This window comes from Engystomops pustulosus, unplaced genomic scaffold (genome assembly GCF_040894005.1).
Source record: "Engystomops pustulosus unplaced genomic scaffold, aEngPut4.maternal MAT_SCAFFOLD_117, whole genome shotgun sequence".
Lineage (NCBI taxonomy): Eukaryota > Metazoa > Chordata > Amphibia > Anura > Leptodactylidae > Engystomops > Engystomops pustulosus.
The window spans coordinates 252,187-266,416 of NW_027284998.1; the positions used below are offsets into that span (position 1 = coordinate 252,187).

The 14,230-nt window shown below is 52.3% G+C and overlaps 1 protein-coding gene across 1 annotated transcript in view; it reads left to right on the top strand.

Moving 5' to 3' along the window:
• LOC140107116 (E3 ubiquitin-protein ligase SMURF2-like) overlaps positions 1 to 14,230 on the top strand; it is a 38,157-nt gene that overhangs the window by 22,311 nt on the left and 1,616 nt on the right. Inside the window, 20 exon segments of the mRNA XM_072131667.1 lie at positions 1,433 to 1,471; positions 1,638 to 1,746; positions 2,841 to 2,974; positions 3,055 to 3,120; positions 3,211 to 3,295; positions 3,725 to 3,808; positions 3,898 to 4,100; positions 4,178 to 4,262; positions 9,621 to 9,779; positions 11,208 to 11,212; positions 11,294 to 11,392; positions 11,395 to 11,477; positions 11,479 to 11,520; positions 11,619 to 11,722; positions 12,322 to 12,436; positions 12,521 to 12,699; positions 12,778 to 12,915; positions 13,018 to 13,138; positions 13,240 to 13,441; positions 13,579 to 13,654. Of these exon segments, the coding sequence (XP_071987768.1) occupies positions 1,433 to 1,471; positions 1,638 to 1,746; positions 2,841 to 2,974; positions 3,055 to 3,120; positions 3,211 to 3,295; positions 3,725 to 3,808; positions 3,898 to 4,100; positions 4,178 to 4,262; positions 9,621 to 9,779; positions 11,208 to 11,212; positions 11,294 to 11,392; positions 11,395 to 11,477; positions 11,479 to 11,520; positions 11,619 to 11,722; positions 12,322 to 12,436; positions 12,521 to 12,699; positions 12,778 to 12,915; positions 13,018 to 13,138; positions 13,240 to 13,441; positions 13,579 to 13,654 (2,128 nt within the window).

The following is a 14,230-nucleotide window of genomic DNA, read 5'->3' on the forward strand; positions in this document are numbered from 1 at the left end:
GGGGGTGGTCGGGCTCCTGTATATAAGGGGTGGGGGCTGTATATAAGGGGAGGGGGGCTCCGTATACTGACGGTTTCTCTTGTCTCCTCAGTTCTCTCCTGTATATAGGGGGGGGGGGGGATCCTGTATATAAGGGGGGCTCCTGTATATAAGGGGTGGGGGCTCCGTATACTGACGGTTTCTCTTGTCTCCTCAGTTCTCTCCTGTATATAGGGGGTGGGGGGCTCCTGTATATAAGGGGGGGGGCTCCTGTATATTAGGGGGGGCTCCTGTATATAAGGGGTGGGGGCTGTATATAGGGGGTGGGGGGCTCCGTATACTGACGGTTTCTCTTGTCTCCTCAGTTCTCTCCTGTATATAGGGGGTGGGGGTGGGGATCCTGTATATAAGGGGGGGCTCCTGTATATAAGGGGTGGGGGCTGTATATAGGGGGAGGGGGGGCTCCGTATACTGACGGTTTCTCTTGTCTCCTCAGTTCTCTCCTGTATATAGGGGGTGGGGGTTGGGATCCTGTATATTAGGGGGGCCTCCTGTATATAAGGGGGTGGGGATCCTGTATATTAGGGGGGCCTCCTGTATATAGGGGGTGGGGGGGGCTCCGTATACTGACGGTTTCTCTTGTCTCCTCAGTTCTCTCCTGTATATAAGGGGTGGGGGCTGTATATAGGGGGTGGGGGGGGCTCCGTATACTGACGGTTTCTCTTGTCTCCTCAGTTCTCTCCTGTATATAGGGGGTGGGGGTTGGGATCCTGTATATTAGGGGGGCCTCCTGTATATAAGGGGGTGGGGATCCTGTATATTAGGGGGGCCTCCTGTATATAGGGGGTGGGGGGGGCTCCGTATACTGACGGTTTCTCTTGTCTCCTCAGTTCTCTCCTGTATATAAGGGGTGGGGGCTGTATATAGGGGGTGGGGGGGCTCCGTATACTGACGGTTTCTCTTGTCTCCTCAGTTCTCTCCTGTATATAGGGGGTGGGGATCCTGTATATAAAGGGGGGCTCCTGTATATAAGGGGTGGGGGCTCCTGTATATAGGGGGGGGGGCTCCTGTATATAGGGGAGGGGGGGCTCCGTATACTGACGGTTTCTCTTGTCTCCTCAGTTCTCTCCTGTATATAGGGGGGGGGCTCCTGTATATAAGGGGGGAGGGGCTCCTGTATATAAGGGGGGGGGTCCTGTATATAGGGGGGGGGCTCCTGTATATAAGGGGGGGCTCCTGTGTATAAGGGGTGGGGGCTGTATATAGGGGGGGGGCTCCGTATACTGACGGTTTCTCTTGTCTCCTCAGTTCTCTCCTGTATATAAGGGGGGGGGTCCTGTATATAGGGGGGGGGCTCCTGTATATAAGGGGGGGCTCCTGTGTATAAGGGGTGGGGGCTGTATATAGGGGGTGGGGGGGCTCCGTATACTGACGGTTTCTCTTGTCTCCTCAGTTCTCTGCGCTAAGAATCTGGTGAAGAAGGATTTTTTCAGTGAGTATTACTGGAGAATGTGTGTGATCCCTGCTCCAGTCACATCCAGAGCTGCGGAGGCGCTGGCAGGGGGCAGCTCTGGCTGTGGCTGGAGTACAGGCTCCAGGACGGGGCCCCGGGGCCCGGAGGCGGCTGCGTTATCTCTTGTGTTTTGCCACAACTGCAGGACTCCCGGATCCCTTTGCCAAGGTGGTGGTGGACGGGTCCGGGCAATGTCACTCCACAGACACGGTGAAGAACACGCTGGACCCCAAGTGGAACCAACACTATGACCTGTGAGTGATACGCCGTATCTAAGCCTGTGTATCTAAGCCTGCGTGTCCCCACCGCTGGGTATCTAAGCCTGCGTGTCCCCACCGCTGGGTATCTAAGCCTGCGTGTCCCCACCGCTGGGTATCTAAGCCTGCGTGTCCCCACCGCTGGGTATCTAAGCCTGCGTGTCCCCACCGCTGGGTATCTAAGCCTGCGTGTCCCCACCGCTGGGTATCTAAGCCTGCGTGTCCCCACCGCTGGGTATCTAAGCCTGCGTGTCCCCACCGCTGGGTATCTAAGCCTGCGTGTCCCCACCGCTGGGTATCTAAGCCTGCGTGTCCCCACCGCTGGGTATCTAAGCCTGCGTGTCCCCACCGCTGGGTATCTAAGCCTGCGTGTCCCCACCGCTGGGTATCTAAGCCTGCGTGTCCCCACCGCTGGGTATCTAAGCCTGCGTGTCCCCACCGCTGGGTATCTAAGCCTGCGTGTCCCCACCGCTGGGTATCTAAGCCTGCGTGTCCCCACCGCTGGGTATCTAAGCCTGCGTGTCCCCACCGCTGGGTATCTAAGCCTGCGTGTCCCCACCGCTGGGTATCTAAGCCTGCGTGTCCCCACCGCTGGGTATCTAAGCCTGCGTGTCCCCACCGCTGGGTATCTAAGCCTGCGTGTCCCCACCGCTGGGTATCTAAGCCTGCGTGTCCCCACCGCTGGGTATCTAAGCCTGCCTTGTGGGGATACGGTCTGTGCTCATGTCCGCTGCTGTGTTAGGTTTGTGCACAGGATTGTTATGAGCAGAACCTCCCAGCTCCGTAACCCTGCAGCAACCCATAACTGATGAGTATATTTCTAGGAGCGCAGTGTGGGCCGACCACACAGCCGGTGACTATAATGCTAGGAGCGCGGTGTGGGCCGACCACACAGCCGGTGACTATAATGCTAGGAGCGCGGTGTGGGCCGACCACACAGCCGGTGACTATAATGCTAGGAGCGCGGTGTGGGCCGACCACACAGCCGGTGACTATAATGCTAGGAGCGCAGTGTGGACCGACCACACAGCCGGTGACTATAATGCTAGGAGCGCAGTGTGGGCTGACACTGATAATTTCCTACTCCACAGATACATTGGGAAGTCGGACTCCATCACCATCAGTGTGTGGAACCACAAGAAGATCCACAAAAAGCAGGGGGCGGGTTTCCTGGGCTGCGTCCGCCTCCTGTCCAACGCCATCAACCGCCTGAAGGACACGGGCTGTGAGTACAGGCTCCGCCTCCCAGCCCCCTATAATGTATCCCCCTCCCCTATACAGACCCTCTCCCCCTCTCTCCTGCAGACCAGCGCCTGGACCTATGCAAGCTCGGCCCGAACGACAATGACACTGTGCGGGGGCAGATAGTAGGTAAGTGACCCCAGCTTCCTCAGCCAGCGCCATGGGGTGGGGGTATGGAAGGTGACATCCGTCGTTAACCCTTTCCCTTCCGCTCTGCAGTCAGCCTCCAGTCCCGGGATCGGATCGGCACCGGGGGGCAGGTGGTGGACTGCAGCCGACTGTTTGACAACGACTTACCAGATGGGTGAGAGAAACGCGCTGGGCGTGGCCTTGCTGTGTTCCATCTATGAGCCCCCCCATAACACCTTGTACATCTTCTGGGGTGACGGGGGTCGCGGCCCCCGTCACCCCCACCCTGTGTCCTCCCCCTAACCCTGCGCTCTGTCTGCTGCACGTTGTGTCGTCTTGTGTTCTCAGCTTCTGTGTTGATGAAGGTCAGAGGTCAGAGTACGAGTACAGTCCCCTGTAACCTCGCTATAAGGGGTCACCGGTGGGGTGTAGGGTCGGCGGCTCTGACCTCTGACCTTCCAGCCGAGCGGCGCCCCCCGTCTACTCGTGTGATTCATACTCGGCTACTTATTCTCTCCCCTGTCTTGCGGCCACATATAAGGCCGGGCCTCGGGTTCCTGGAAATAGCACTGACTGCTTTATCTCTCCCGTGTCTGGACCGTAGCTGGGAGGAGAGGAGGACGGCCTCGGGGCGCATCCAATACCTCAACCACATCACCCGGACCACCCAGTGGGAGCGGCCCACCCGGTAAGGACCCCTGATACCAGACGGTTACAGTGTAACAAAGCACCAGCGAGCTGCAGCACTGACTCCCCCGTACCCCACTTCTCCTCCAGACCCGCCTCTGAGTACTCCAGTCCTGGGCGGCCTCTCAGCTGCTTCGTAGATGAGAACACGCCCATCACGGGAAGCAATGGCGCCAGCAGCGGGCAGACCTCGGACCCCCGGCTCGCAGAGAGGAGGGTCCGCTCACAGCGCCACAGGAACTACATGAGCAGAACACATCTACACACCCCACCCGACCTACCCGAGGGATATGGTGAGTACCGCTGTACCTCAGGGGTGGGGCCACGGATCAGGGGGTGGAGATTAACTTTCCTCTCTTCCCGCCCACAGAGCAGAGGACCACACAGCAGGGGCAGGTCTACTTCCTCCACACACAGACTGGCGTCAGCACCTGGCACGATCCCAGGGTGCCCAGGTAAGACAGAGAGAAGGCCGTGCACAGCACTATAGTGAGCGCAGCTCTGGGGTATAATACAGCACTATAGTGAGTGCAGCTCTGGGGTATAATACAGCAGAATAGTGAGTGCAGCTCTGGGGTATAATACAGCAGAATAGTGAGTGCAGCTCTGGGGTATAATACAGGATGTAACTCAGGATCAGTACAGGATAAGTAATGTCATGTATGTACACAGTGACTGCACCAGCGGCAGAATAGTGAGTGCAGCTCTGGAGTATAATACAGGATGTAACTCAGGATCAGTACAGGATAAGTAATGTCATGTATGTACACAGTGACTACACCAGCAGCAGAATAGTGAGTGCAGCTCTGGGGTATAATACAGGATGTAACTCAGGATCAGTACAGGATAAGTAATGTCATGTATGTACACAGTGACTGCACCAGCAGCAGAATAGTGAGTGCAGCTCTGGAGAATAATACAGGATGTAACTCAGGATCAGTACAGGATAAGTAATGTCATGTATGTACAGTGACTGCACCAGCAGCAGAATAGTGAGTGCAGCTCCGGAGTATAATACAGGATGTAACTCAGGATCAGTACAGGATAAGTAATGTCATGTATGTACACAGTGACTGCACCAGCAGCAGAATAGTGAGTGCAGCTCTGGAGTATAATACAGGATGTAACTCAGGATCAGTACAGGATAAGTAATGTCATGTATGTACACAGTGACTGCACCAGCGGCAGAATAGTGAGTGCAGCTCTGGAGTATAATACAGGATGTAACTCAGGATCAGTACAGGATAAGTAATGTCATGTATGTACACAGTGACTGCACCAGCAGCAGAATAGTGAGTGCAGCTCTGGGGTATAATACAGGATGTAACTCAGGATCAGTACAGGATAAGTAATGTCATGTATGTACACAGTGACGGCACCAGCAGTAGAATAGTGAGTGCAGCTCTGGGGTATAATACAGGATGTAACTCAGGATCAGTACAGGATAAGTAATGTCATGTATGTACACAGTGACTGCACCAGCAGCAGAATAGTGAGTGCAGCTCTGAGGTATAATACAGGATGTAACTCAGGATCAGTACAGGATAAGTAATGTCATGTATGTACACAGTGACTGCACCAGCAGCAGAATAGTGAGTGCAGCTCTGGAGTATAATACAGGATGTAACTCAGGATCAGTACAGGATAAGTAATGTCATGTATGTACACAGTGACTGCACCAGCAGCAGAATAGTGAGTGCAGCTCTGGGGTATAATACAGGATGTAACTCAGGATCAGTACAGGATAAGTAATGTCATATATGTACACAGTGACTGCACCAGCAGCAGAATAGTGAGTGCAGCTCTGGGGTATAATACAGGATGTAACTCAGGATCAGTACAGGATAAGTAATGTCATGTATGTACACAGTGACTGCACCAGCAGCAGAATAGTGAGTGCAGCTCTGGGGTATAATACAGGATGTAACTCAGGATCAGTACAGGATAAGTAATGTCATGTATGTACACAGTGACTGCACCAGCAGCAGAATAGTGAGTGCAGCTCTGGAGTATAATACAGGATGTAACTCAGGATCAGTACATGATAAGTAATGTCATGTATGTACACAGTGACTGCACCAGCGGCAGAATAGTGAGTGCAGCTCTGGAGTATAATACAGGATGTAACTCAGGATCAGTACATGATAAGTAATGTCATGTATGTACACAGTGACTGCACCAGCAGCAGAATAGTGAGTGCAGCTCTGGAGTATAATACAGGATGTAACTCAGGATCAGGACAGGATAAGTAATGTCATGTATGTACACAGTGACTGCACCAGCAGCAGAATAGTGAGTGCAGCTCTGGAGTATAATACAGGATGTAACTCAGGATCAGTACAGGATAAGTAATGTCATGTATGTACACAGTGACTGCACCAGCAGCAGAATAGTGAGTGCAGCTCTGGTGTATAATACAGGATGTAACTCAGGATCAGTACAGGATAAGTAATGTCATGTATGTACACAGTGACTGCACCAGCAGCAGAATAGTGAGTGCAGCTCTGGAGTATAATACAGGATGTAACTCAGGATCAGTACAGGATAAGTAATGTCATGTATGTACACAGTGACTGCACCAGCAGCAGAATAGTGAGTGCAGCTCTGGAGTATAATACAGGATGTAACTCAGGATCAGTACAGGATAAGTAATGTCATGTATGTACAGTGACTGCACCAGCAGCAGAATAGTGAGTGGAGCTCTGGGGTATAATACAGGCTGTAACTCAGGATCAGTACAGAATAAGTAATGTCATGTATGTACACAGTGACTGCACCAGCAGCAGAATAGTGAGTGCAGCTCTGGGGTATAATACAGGATGTAACTCAGGATCAGTACAGGATAAGTAATGTCATGTATGTACACAGTGACTGCACCAGCAGCAGAATAGTGAGTGCAGCTCTGGGGTATAATACAGGATGTAACTCAGGATCAGTGCAGGATAAGTAATGTCATGTATGTACACAGTGACTGCACCAGCAGCAGAATAGTGAGTGCAGCTCTGGGGTATAATACAGGATGTAACTCAGGATCAGTACAGGATAAGTAATGTCATGTATGTACACAGTGACTGCACCAGCAGCAGAATAGTGAGTGCAGCTCTGGGGTATAATACAGGATGTAACTCAGGATCAGTACAGGATAAGTAATGTCATGTATGTACACAGTGACTGCACCAGCAGCAGAATAGTGAGTGCAGCTCTGGAGTATAATACAGGATGTAACTCAGGATCAGTACAGGATAAGTAATGTCATGTATGTACACAGTGACTGCACCAGCAGCAGAATAGTGAGTGCAGCTCTGGAGTATAATACAGGATGTAACTCAGGATCAGTACAGGATAAGTAATGTCATGTATGTACACAGTGACTGCACCAGCAGCAGAATAGTGAGTGCAGCTCTGGGGTATAATACAGGATGTAACTCAGGATCAGTACAGGATAAGTAATGTCATGTATGTACACAGTGACTGTACCAGCAGCAGAATAGTGAGTGCAGCTCTGGGGTATAATACAGGATGTAACTCAGGATCAGTACAGGATAAGTAATGTCATGTATGTACAGTGACTGCACCAGCAGCAGAATAGTGAGTGCAGCTCTGGGGTATAATACAGGATGTAACTCAGGATCAGTACAGGATAAGTAATGTCATGTATGTACACAGTGACTGCACCAGCAGCAGAATAGTGAGTGCAGCTCTGGAGTATAATACAGCAGAATAGTGAGTACAGCTCTGGGGTATAATACAGCAGAATAGTGAGTGCAGCTCTGGAGTATAATACAGGATGTAACTCAGGATCAGTACAGGATAAGTAATGTCATGTATGTACACAGTGACTGCACCAGCAGCAGAATAGTGAGTGCAGCTCTGGAGTATAATACAGGATGTAACTCAGGATCAGTACAGGATAAGTAATGTCATGTATGTACACAGTGACTGCACCAGCAGCAGAATAGTGAGTGCAGCTCTGGGGTATAATACAGGATGTAACTCAGGATCAGTACAGGATAAGTAATGTCATGTATGTACACAGTGACTGCACCAGCAGCAGAATAGTGAGTGCAGCTCTGGAGTATAATACAGGATGTAACTCAGGATCAGTACAGGATAAGTAATGTCATGTATGTACACAGTGACTGCACCAGCAGCAGAATAGTGAGTGCAGCTCTGGAGTATAATACAGGATGCAACTCAGGATCAGTACAGGATAAGTAATGTCATGTATGTACACAGTGACTGCACCAGCAGCAGAATAGTGAGTGCAGCTCTGGAGTATAATACAGGATGTAACTCAGGATCAGTACAGGATAAGTAATGTCATGTATGTACACAGTGACTGCACCATCAGCAGAATAGTGAGTGCAGCTCTGGGGTATAATACAGGATGTAACTCAGGATCAGTACAGGATAAGTAATGTCATGTATGTACACAGTGACTGCACCAGCAGCAGAATAGTGAGTGCAGCTCTGGGGTATAATACAGGATGTAACTCAGGATCAGTACAGGATAAGTAATGTCATGTATGTACACAGTGACTGCACCAGCAGCAGAATAGTGAGTGCAGCTCTGGGGTATAATACAGGATGTAACTCAGGATCAGTACAGGATAAGTAATGTCATGTATGTACACAGTGACTGCACCAGCAGCAGAATAGTGAGTGCAGCTCTGGGGTATAATACAGGATGTAACTCAGGATCAGTACAGGATAAGTAATGTCATGTATGTACACAGTGACTGCACCAGCGGCAGAATAGTGAGTGCAGCTCTGGAGTATAATACAGGATGTAACTCAGGATCAGTACAGGATAAGTAATGTCATGTATGTACACAGTGACTGCACCAGCAGCAGAATAGTGAGTGCAGCTCTGGGGTATAATACAGGATGTAACTCAGGATCAGTACAGGATAAGTAATGTCATGTATGTACACAGTGACTGCACCAGCAGCAGAATAGTGAGTGCAGCTCTGGAGTATAATACAGCAGAATAGTGAGTACAGCTCTGGGGTATAATACAGCAGAATAGTGAGTGCAGCTCTGGAGTATAATACAGGATGTAACTCAGGATCAGTACAGGATAAGTAATGTCATGTATGTACAGTGACTGCACCAGCAGCAGAATAGTGAGTGCAGCTCTGGAGTATAATACAGGATGTAACTCAGGATCAGTACAGGATAAGTAATGTCATGTATGTACACAGTGACTGCACCAGCAGCAGAATAGTGAGTGCAGCTCTGGAGTATAATACAGGATGTAACTCAGGATCAGTACAGGATAAGTAATGTCATGTATGTACACAGTGACTGCACCAGCAGCAGAATAGTGAGTGCAGCTCTGGAGTATAATACAGGATGTAACTCAGGATCAGTACAGGATAAGTAATGTCATGTATGTACACAGTGACTGCACCAGCAGCAGAATAGTGAGTGCAGCTCTGGGGTATAATACAGGATGTAACTCAGGATCAGTACAGGATAAGTAATGTCATGTATGTACACAGTGACTGCACCAGCAGTAGAATAGTGAGTGCTGCTCTGGGGTATAATACAGGATGTAACTCAGGATCAGTACAGGATAAGTAATGTCATGTATGTACACAGTGACTGCACCATCAGCAGAATAGTGAGTGCAGCTCTGGGGTATAATACAGGATGTAACTCAGGATCAGTACAGGATAAGTAATGTCATGTATGTACACAGTGACTGCACCAGCAGCAGAATAGTGAGTGCAGCTCTGGGGTATAATGCAGGCGGTGTCTCCGCCCTCCTGTCTTGTGGCTCCTCCCCTTATGTTTCTTATTGCTTTCAGGGATCTCAGTAACATTAATTGTGAGGAGTTGGGGCCCCTCCCTCCGGGCTGGGAGATCCGTAATACGGCTACGGGGAGGGTCTACTTTGTGGATCACAATAACCGGACCACGCAGTTTACTGACCCCCGGCTGTCGGCCAACCTTCACCTCGTACTCAAGTAAGTAATGGGGGGGGGGGGATTCTGTGGCGGCAGAGCGTGGCGGGGCTCATTCACATATTTTCTGAAACGCTTTTTCCTGGATATGAGACGCGCAGGACTGCAGCTCCTGCAGATAATCCGTATCCAGGGCGGTTTCTATGCGGATTTGTCTATTTCGTGTTGCGTTGTGTGTTATGCGCATCAATTTACACTGAGCGACTTTTGCATGAAAACCGCGGCTTTACTTTAACGCCGCAAGATCTGCGCCTATCCGTGTGCAATCCACAACGTGCGACAGAAGACCCCAAACACTCAGGCGATTCTCACGCTCCAGTCTTATTGGATGGTACATGGTGCAGGGTCTGCAGGACTCCAGGTTGTAGGACCAGGTGTTATACAGTGACCTGGAGTCCTGCTCCTCCCCCCTGACCCTGCACCAGGTGTTATACAGTGACCTGGAGTCCTGCTCCTCCCCCCTGACCCTGCACCAGGTGTTATACAGTGACCTGGAGTCCTGCTCCTCCCCCCTGACCCTGCACCAGGTGTTATACAGTGACCGGGAGTCCTGCTCCTCCCCCCTGACCCTGCACCAGGTGTTATACAGTTACCAGGAGTCCTGCTCCTCCCCCCCAGACCCTGCACCAGGTGTTATACAGTGACCGGGAGTCCTGCTCCTCCCCCCTGACCCTGCACCAGGTGTTATACAGTGACCGGGAGTCCTGCTCCTCCCCCCTGACCCTGCACCAGGTGTTATACAGTTACCAGGAGTCCTGCTCCTCCCCCCCAGACCCTGCACCAGGTGTTATACAGTGACCGGGAGTCCTGCTCCTCCCCCCAGACCCTGCACGAGGTGTTATACAGTGACCGGGAGTCCTGCTCCTCCCCCCAGACCCTGCACCAGGTGTTATACAGTGACCGGGAGTCCTGCTCCTCCCCCCAGACCCTGCACGAGGTGTTATACAGTGACCGGGAGTCCTGCTCCTCCCCCCAGACCCTGCACCAGGTGTTATACAGTGACCGGGAGTCCTGCTCCTCCCCCCTGACCCTGCACCAGGTGTTATACAGTGACCGGGAGTCCTGCTCCTCCCCCCAGACCCTGCACGAGGTGTTATACAGTGACCGGGAGTCCTGCTCCTCCCCCCAGACCCTGCACCAGGTGTTATACAGTGACCGGGAGTCCTGCTCCTCCCCCCTGACCCTGCACCAGGTGTTATACAGTGACCGGGAGTCCTGCTCCTCCCCCCTGACCCTGCACCAGGTGTTATACAGTGACCGGGAGTCCTGCTCCTCCCCCCTGACCCTGCACCAGGTGTTACTTATATATGTATTACTTCCCGGCGTCGCTCTGCACCGGGGTTACTTGGGGATCTCGGCGTCGCTCTGCATTAGGGTTACTAGGGATCCCGGCATCGCTCTGCACCAGGGCCACTCGAGGATCCCTTTAAGCCGTCGTCTGATCTTTACCTCTTGCTGTGATCAGTTTTTCTGTAGACTTTGCTCATTGAGGGTCTTGTCTCCTGTGCAGCCGCCAGAACAGCTAAAAGACCACCAGCAGCAACAACAACAACAGCTGCAGCAGCCGCCCCCACCCCCGGTGGTGCCCCTGTGCCAGCTCCCCGACGACGTGGACTGCTGACCGTCCCCCGATACAAGAGGGACCTGGTGCAGAAACTGAAGATCCTGCGGCAGGAGCTCTCCCAGCAACAGCCGCAGGCCGGGGCACTGCCGCATAGAGGTGTCACGAGAGGAGATCTTTGAGGTACCTCCCCTTTGTCACCTCCAGCCACACCCCTCTGTCCATCTGTATGCATCGTCACTGCCCCAACAATGACAAATCCTTTGTTTTCTATCCCTCAGGAATCCTACCGGCAGGTGATGAAGATGAGGCCGAAGGATCTGTGGAAGAGGCTGATGATCAAATTTCGCGGAGAGGAAGGGTTGGACTATGGAGGAGTCGCCAGGTAATAACTTGTATCATCAGACTGTCCGGGGCCCCACATACTCTCTGTACATGGCTGCAGTCTGGAAAGATGATGGCCCATACATTGCCGCCTTATCCGACTGAGATAAATGCATTTACAGCTCCTCGGGGGTGGGATCAGATGATGTGAAGGAGGTTCAGAGGCGTGGCTTAATATGCAGAGGAAGTTTGGATGATACATATTAACTACTCGGAATTTCCAAATTTGAAAGGGATGGTTTAAATTTTGGAAGGGTGAAGGAAATGTAACTATATGCAACTGTGTAAGACCCTTGGGGGCGGGGACTTGGTGATAAAGCTGCTGGTGTGGGCTGGGTAATAGGATGTGACATTTACAGATCCTTGGGGGTGGGGATAAAGCTGCTGGGTAATAGGATGTGGACTGTTTTTATGATGGATTATTAGGAATTTACAGATCCTCGGGGCGGGCTTTGTGTGTGATGCAGGGGTGGATGAAGCTTCGGGGGTGGGATCTGATATGTTGTGGAAAGTTTTTCACTGTTCGACCTACGTTGTTGGTTCAATATTAGTCCTACGTGATGATACAAGCCCCTCCCCCTTGTCGGTTTCCTCCTCCAGGGAGTGGCTTTACCTGTTGTCTCATGAGATGTTGAATCCATATTACGGCCTCTTCCAATATTCGCGTGATGACATCTACACACTACAGATTAACCCCGACTCTGCCGTCAACCCGGTAGGTGCCTGCGCTGGTGTCATGGCGGAGGGTGTCCTGCGTGTGGCGCAGTTTCTCTCCTCCTAACCTGCGGCTTTCCTATAGGAACACCTCTCGTACTTCCACTTTGTGGGGCGGATCATGGGGATGGCGGTATTTCACGGCCACTACATAGACGGAGGCTTCACCCTCCCCTTCTACAAGCAGCTGCTGGGGAAGCCCATCACCCTGGACGACATGGAGTCTGTGGACCCCGACCTCCACAACAGCCTCGTCTGGATCCTGTGAGTCCTGGGGGAGGAGTTAGTAGTAGACCCTGGGGGTGTGGCCTCACTCTTATGACTCCACCCACTTGTTTGCAGAGAGAATGACATCACGGCGGTGCTGGACCACACGTTCTGCGTGGAGCACAGCGCGTATGGAGAACTCATCCAGCACGAGCTGAAACCCAACGGCAAGACCATCCCCGTCACCGAGGAGACCAAAAAGGAGTATGTCAGGTGCGTCACAGCTGAGGGTTTGTCACTGTATCCACACCAGGCTGATACATTGTAACAGGAGACTGGATTCTGCCCGCTCCTCATTGCTGTCTTTGGCTTCAGGCTTTACGTGAACTGGAGGTTCCTGCGAGGCATCGAGGCGCAGTTCCTGGCCCTGCAGAAGGGGTTCAATGAGGTCATCCCCCAACATCTGCTCAAGACGTTTGACGAGAAGGAGCTGGAGGTGAGTGAGGTCCCCGGTCACATGACTGTGCAGGGGGAGTGTACTACTGTGCAGCCAGAGCCTCCTGGTACCTGCTCATCCCAGGTGTCCTGTATTTCCAGCTCATAGTCTGTGGACTGGGGAAGATCGACGTGAACGACTGGAAGTCCAATACGCGGTTAAAGCACTGCACCGCCGACAGTAACATCGTCAAGTGGTTCTGGAAAGCCGTGGAGTCGTTCGATGAGGAGCGGAGGGCGCGGCTGCTGCAGTTTGTCACCGGATCCTCTAGGGTTCCCCTGCAAGGCTTCAAGGCGCTGCAAGGTGAGGGGCGCAGTACCTGCCCGCTGCACTGGGGGGCGCCATTACAAGCTGTGCCATTAGCTCACAATCCATGTGTACAGCACCGTGTGTGTATGTATGTATATGTGTGAGCACATCCCGTGTCTCTCTCTCCCCAGGTGCTGCCGGACCTCGGCTCTTCACCATCCATCAGATCGACGCAAACACCAACAACCTGCCCAAGGCGCACACCTGGTGAGTCTCTCCTCTCCACCCTCCTCCTCGTCTTGCCTCTGCCCTGCCTCCTCCCCCTCCTCCTTTTCCTCCTGCCTCTGCTTCGCCTCCTTTTCTTCCTCTTTTTCTTGCTTCTGCCCCGCCTCCTCTTCCTCTTTTTTTTGCTTCTGCCCCGCCTCCTCTTCCTCTTTTTTCTTGCCTCTGCCCCGCCTCCTCTTTTTCTTGCCCCGCCTCTTATTTCCTCACGTTTTTCCTCGCCTCTTGCCCTGCCTCCTTTTCCTGCCCCGCCTCCTCTTCTTGCCTCTGCCCCACCTCCTCTACCTCCTCCTCTTCTTGCCCCGCCTCTTATTTCCTCACGTTTTTCCTCGCCTCTTGCCCCGCCTCCTCTTCCTCCTCTTCTTGCCTCTGCCCCACCTCCTCTACCACCTCCTCTTCTTGCTCCGCCTCTTATTTCCTCCCGTTTTTCCTCGCCTCTTGCCCCGCCTCCTCTTCTTGCCTCTGCCCCGCCTCCTCTTCCTCCTCTTCTTGCCTCTGCCCCGCCTCCTCTTCCTCCTCTTCTTGCTCCGCCTCTTATTTCCTCCCGTTTTTCCTCCTCAG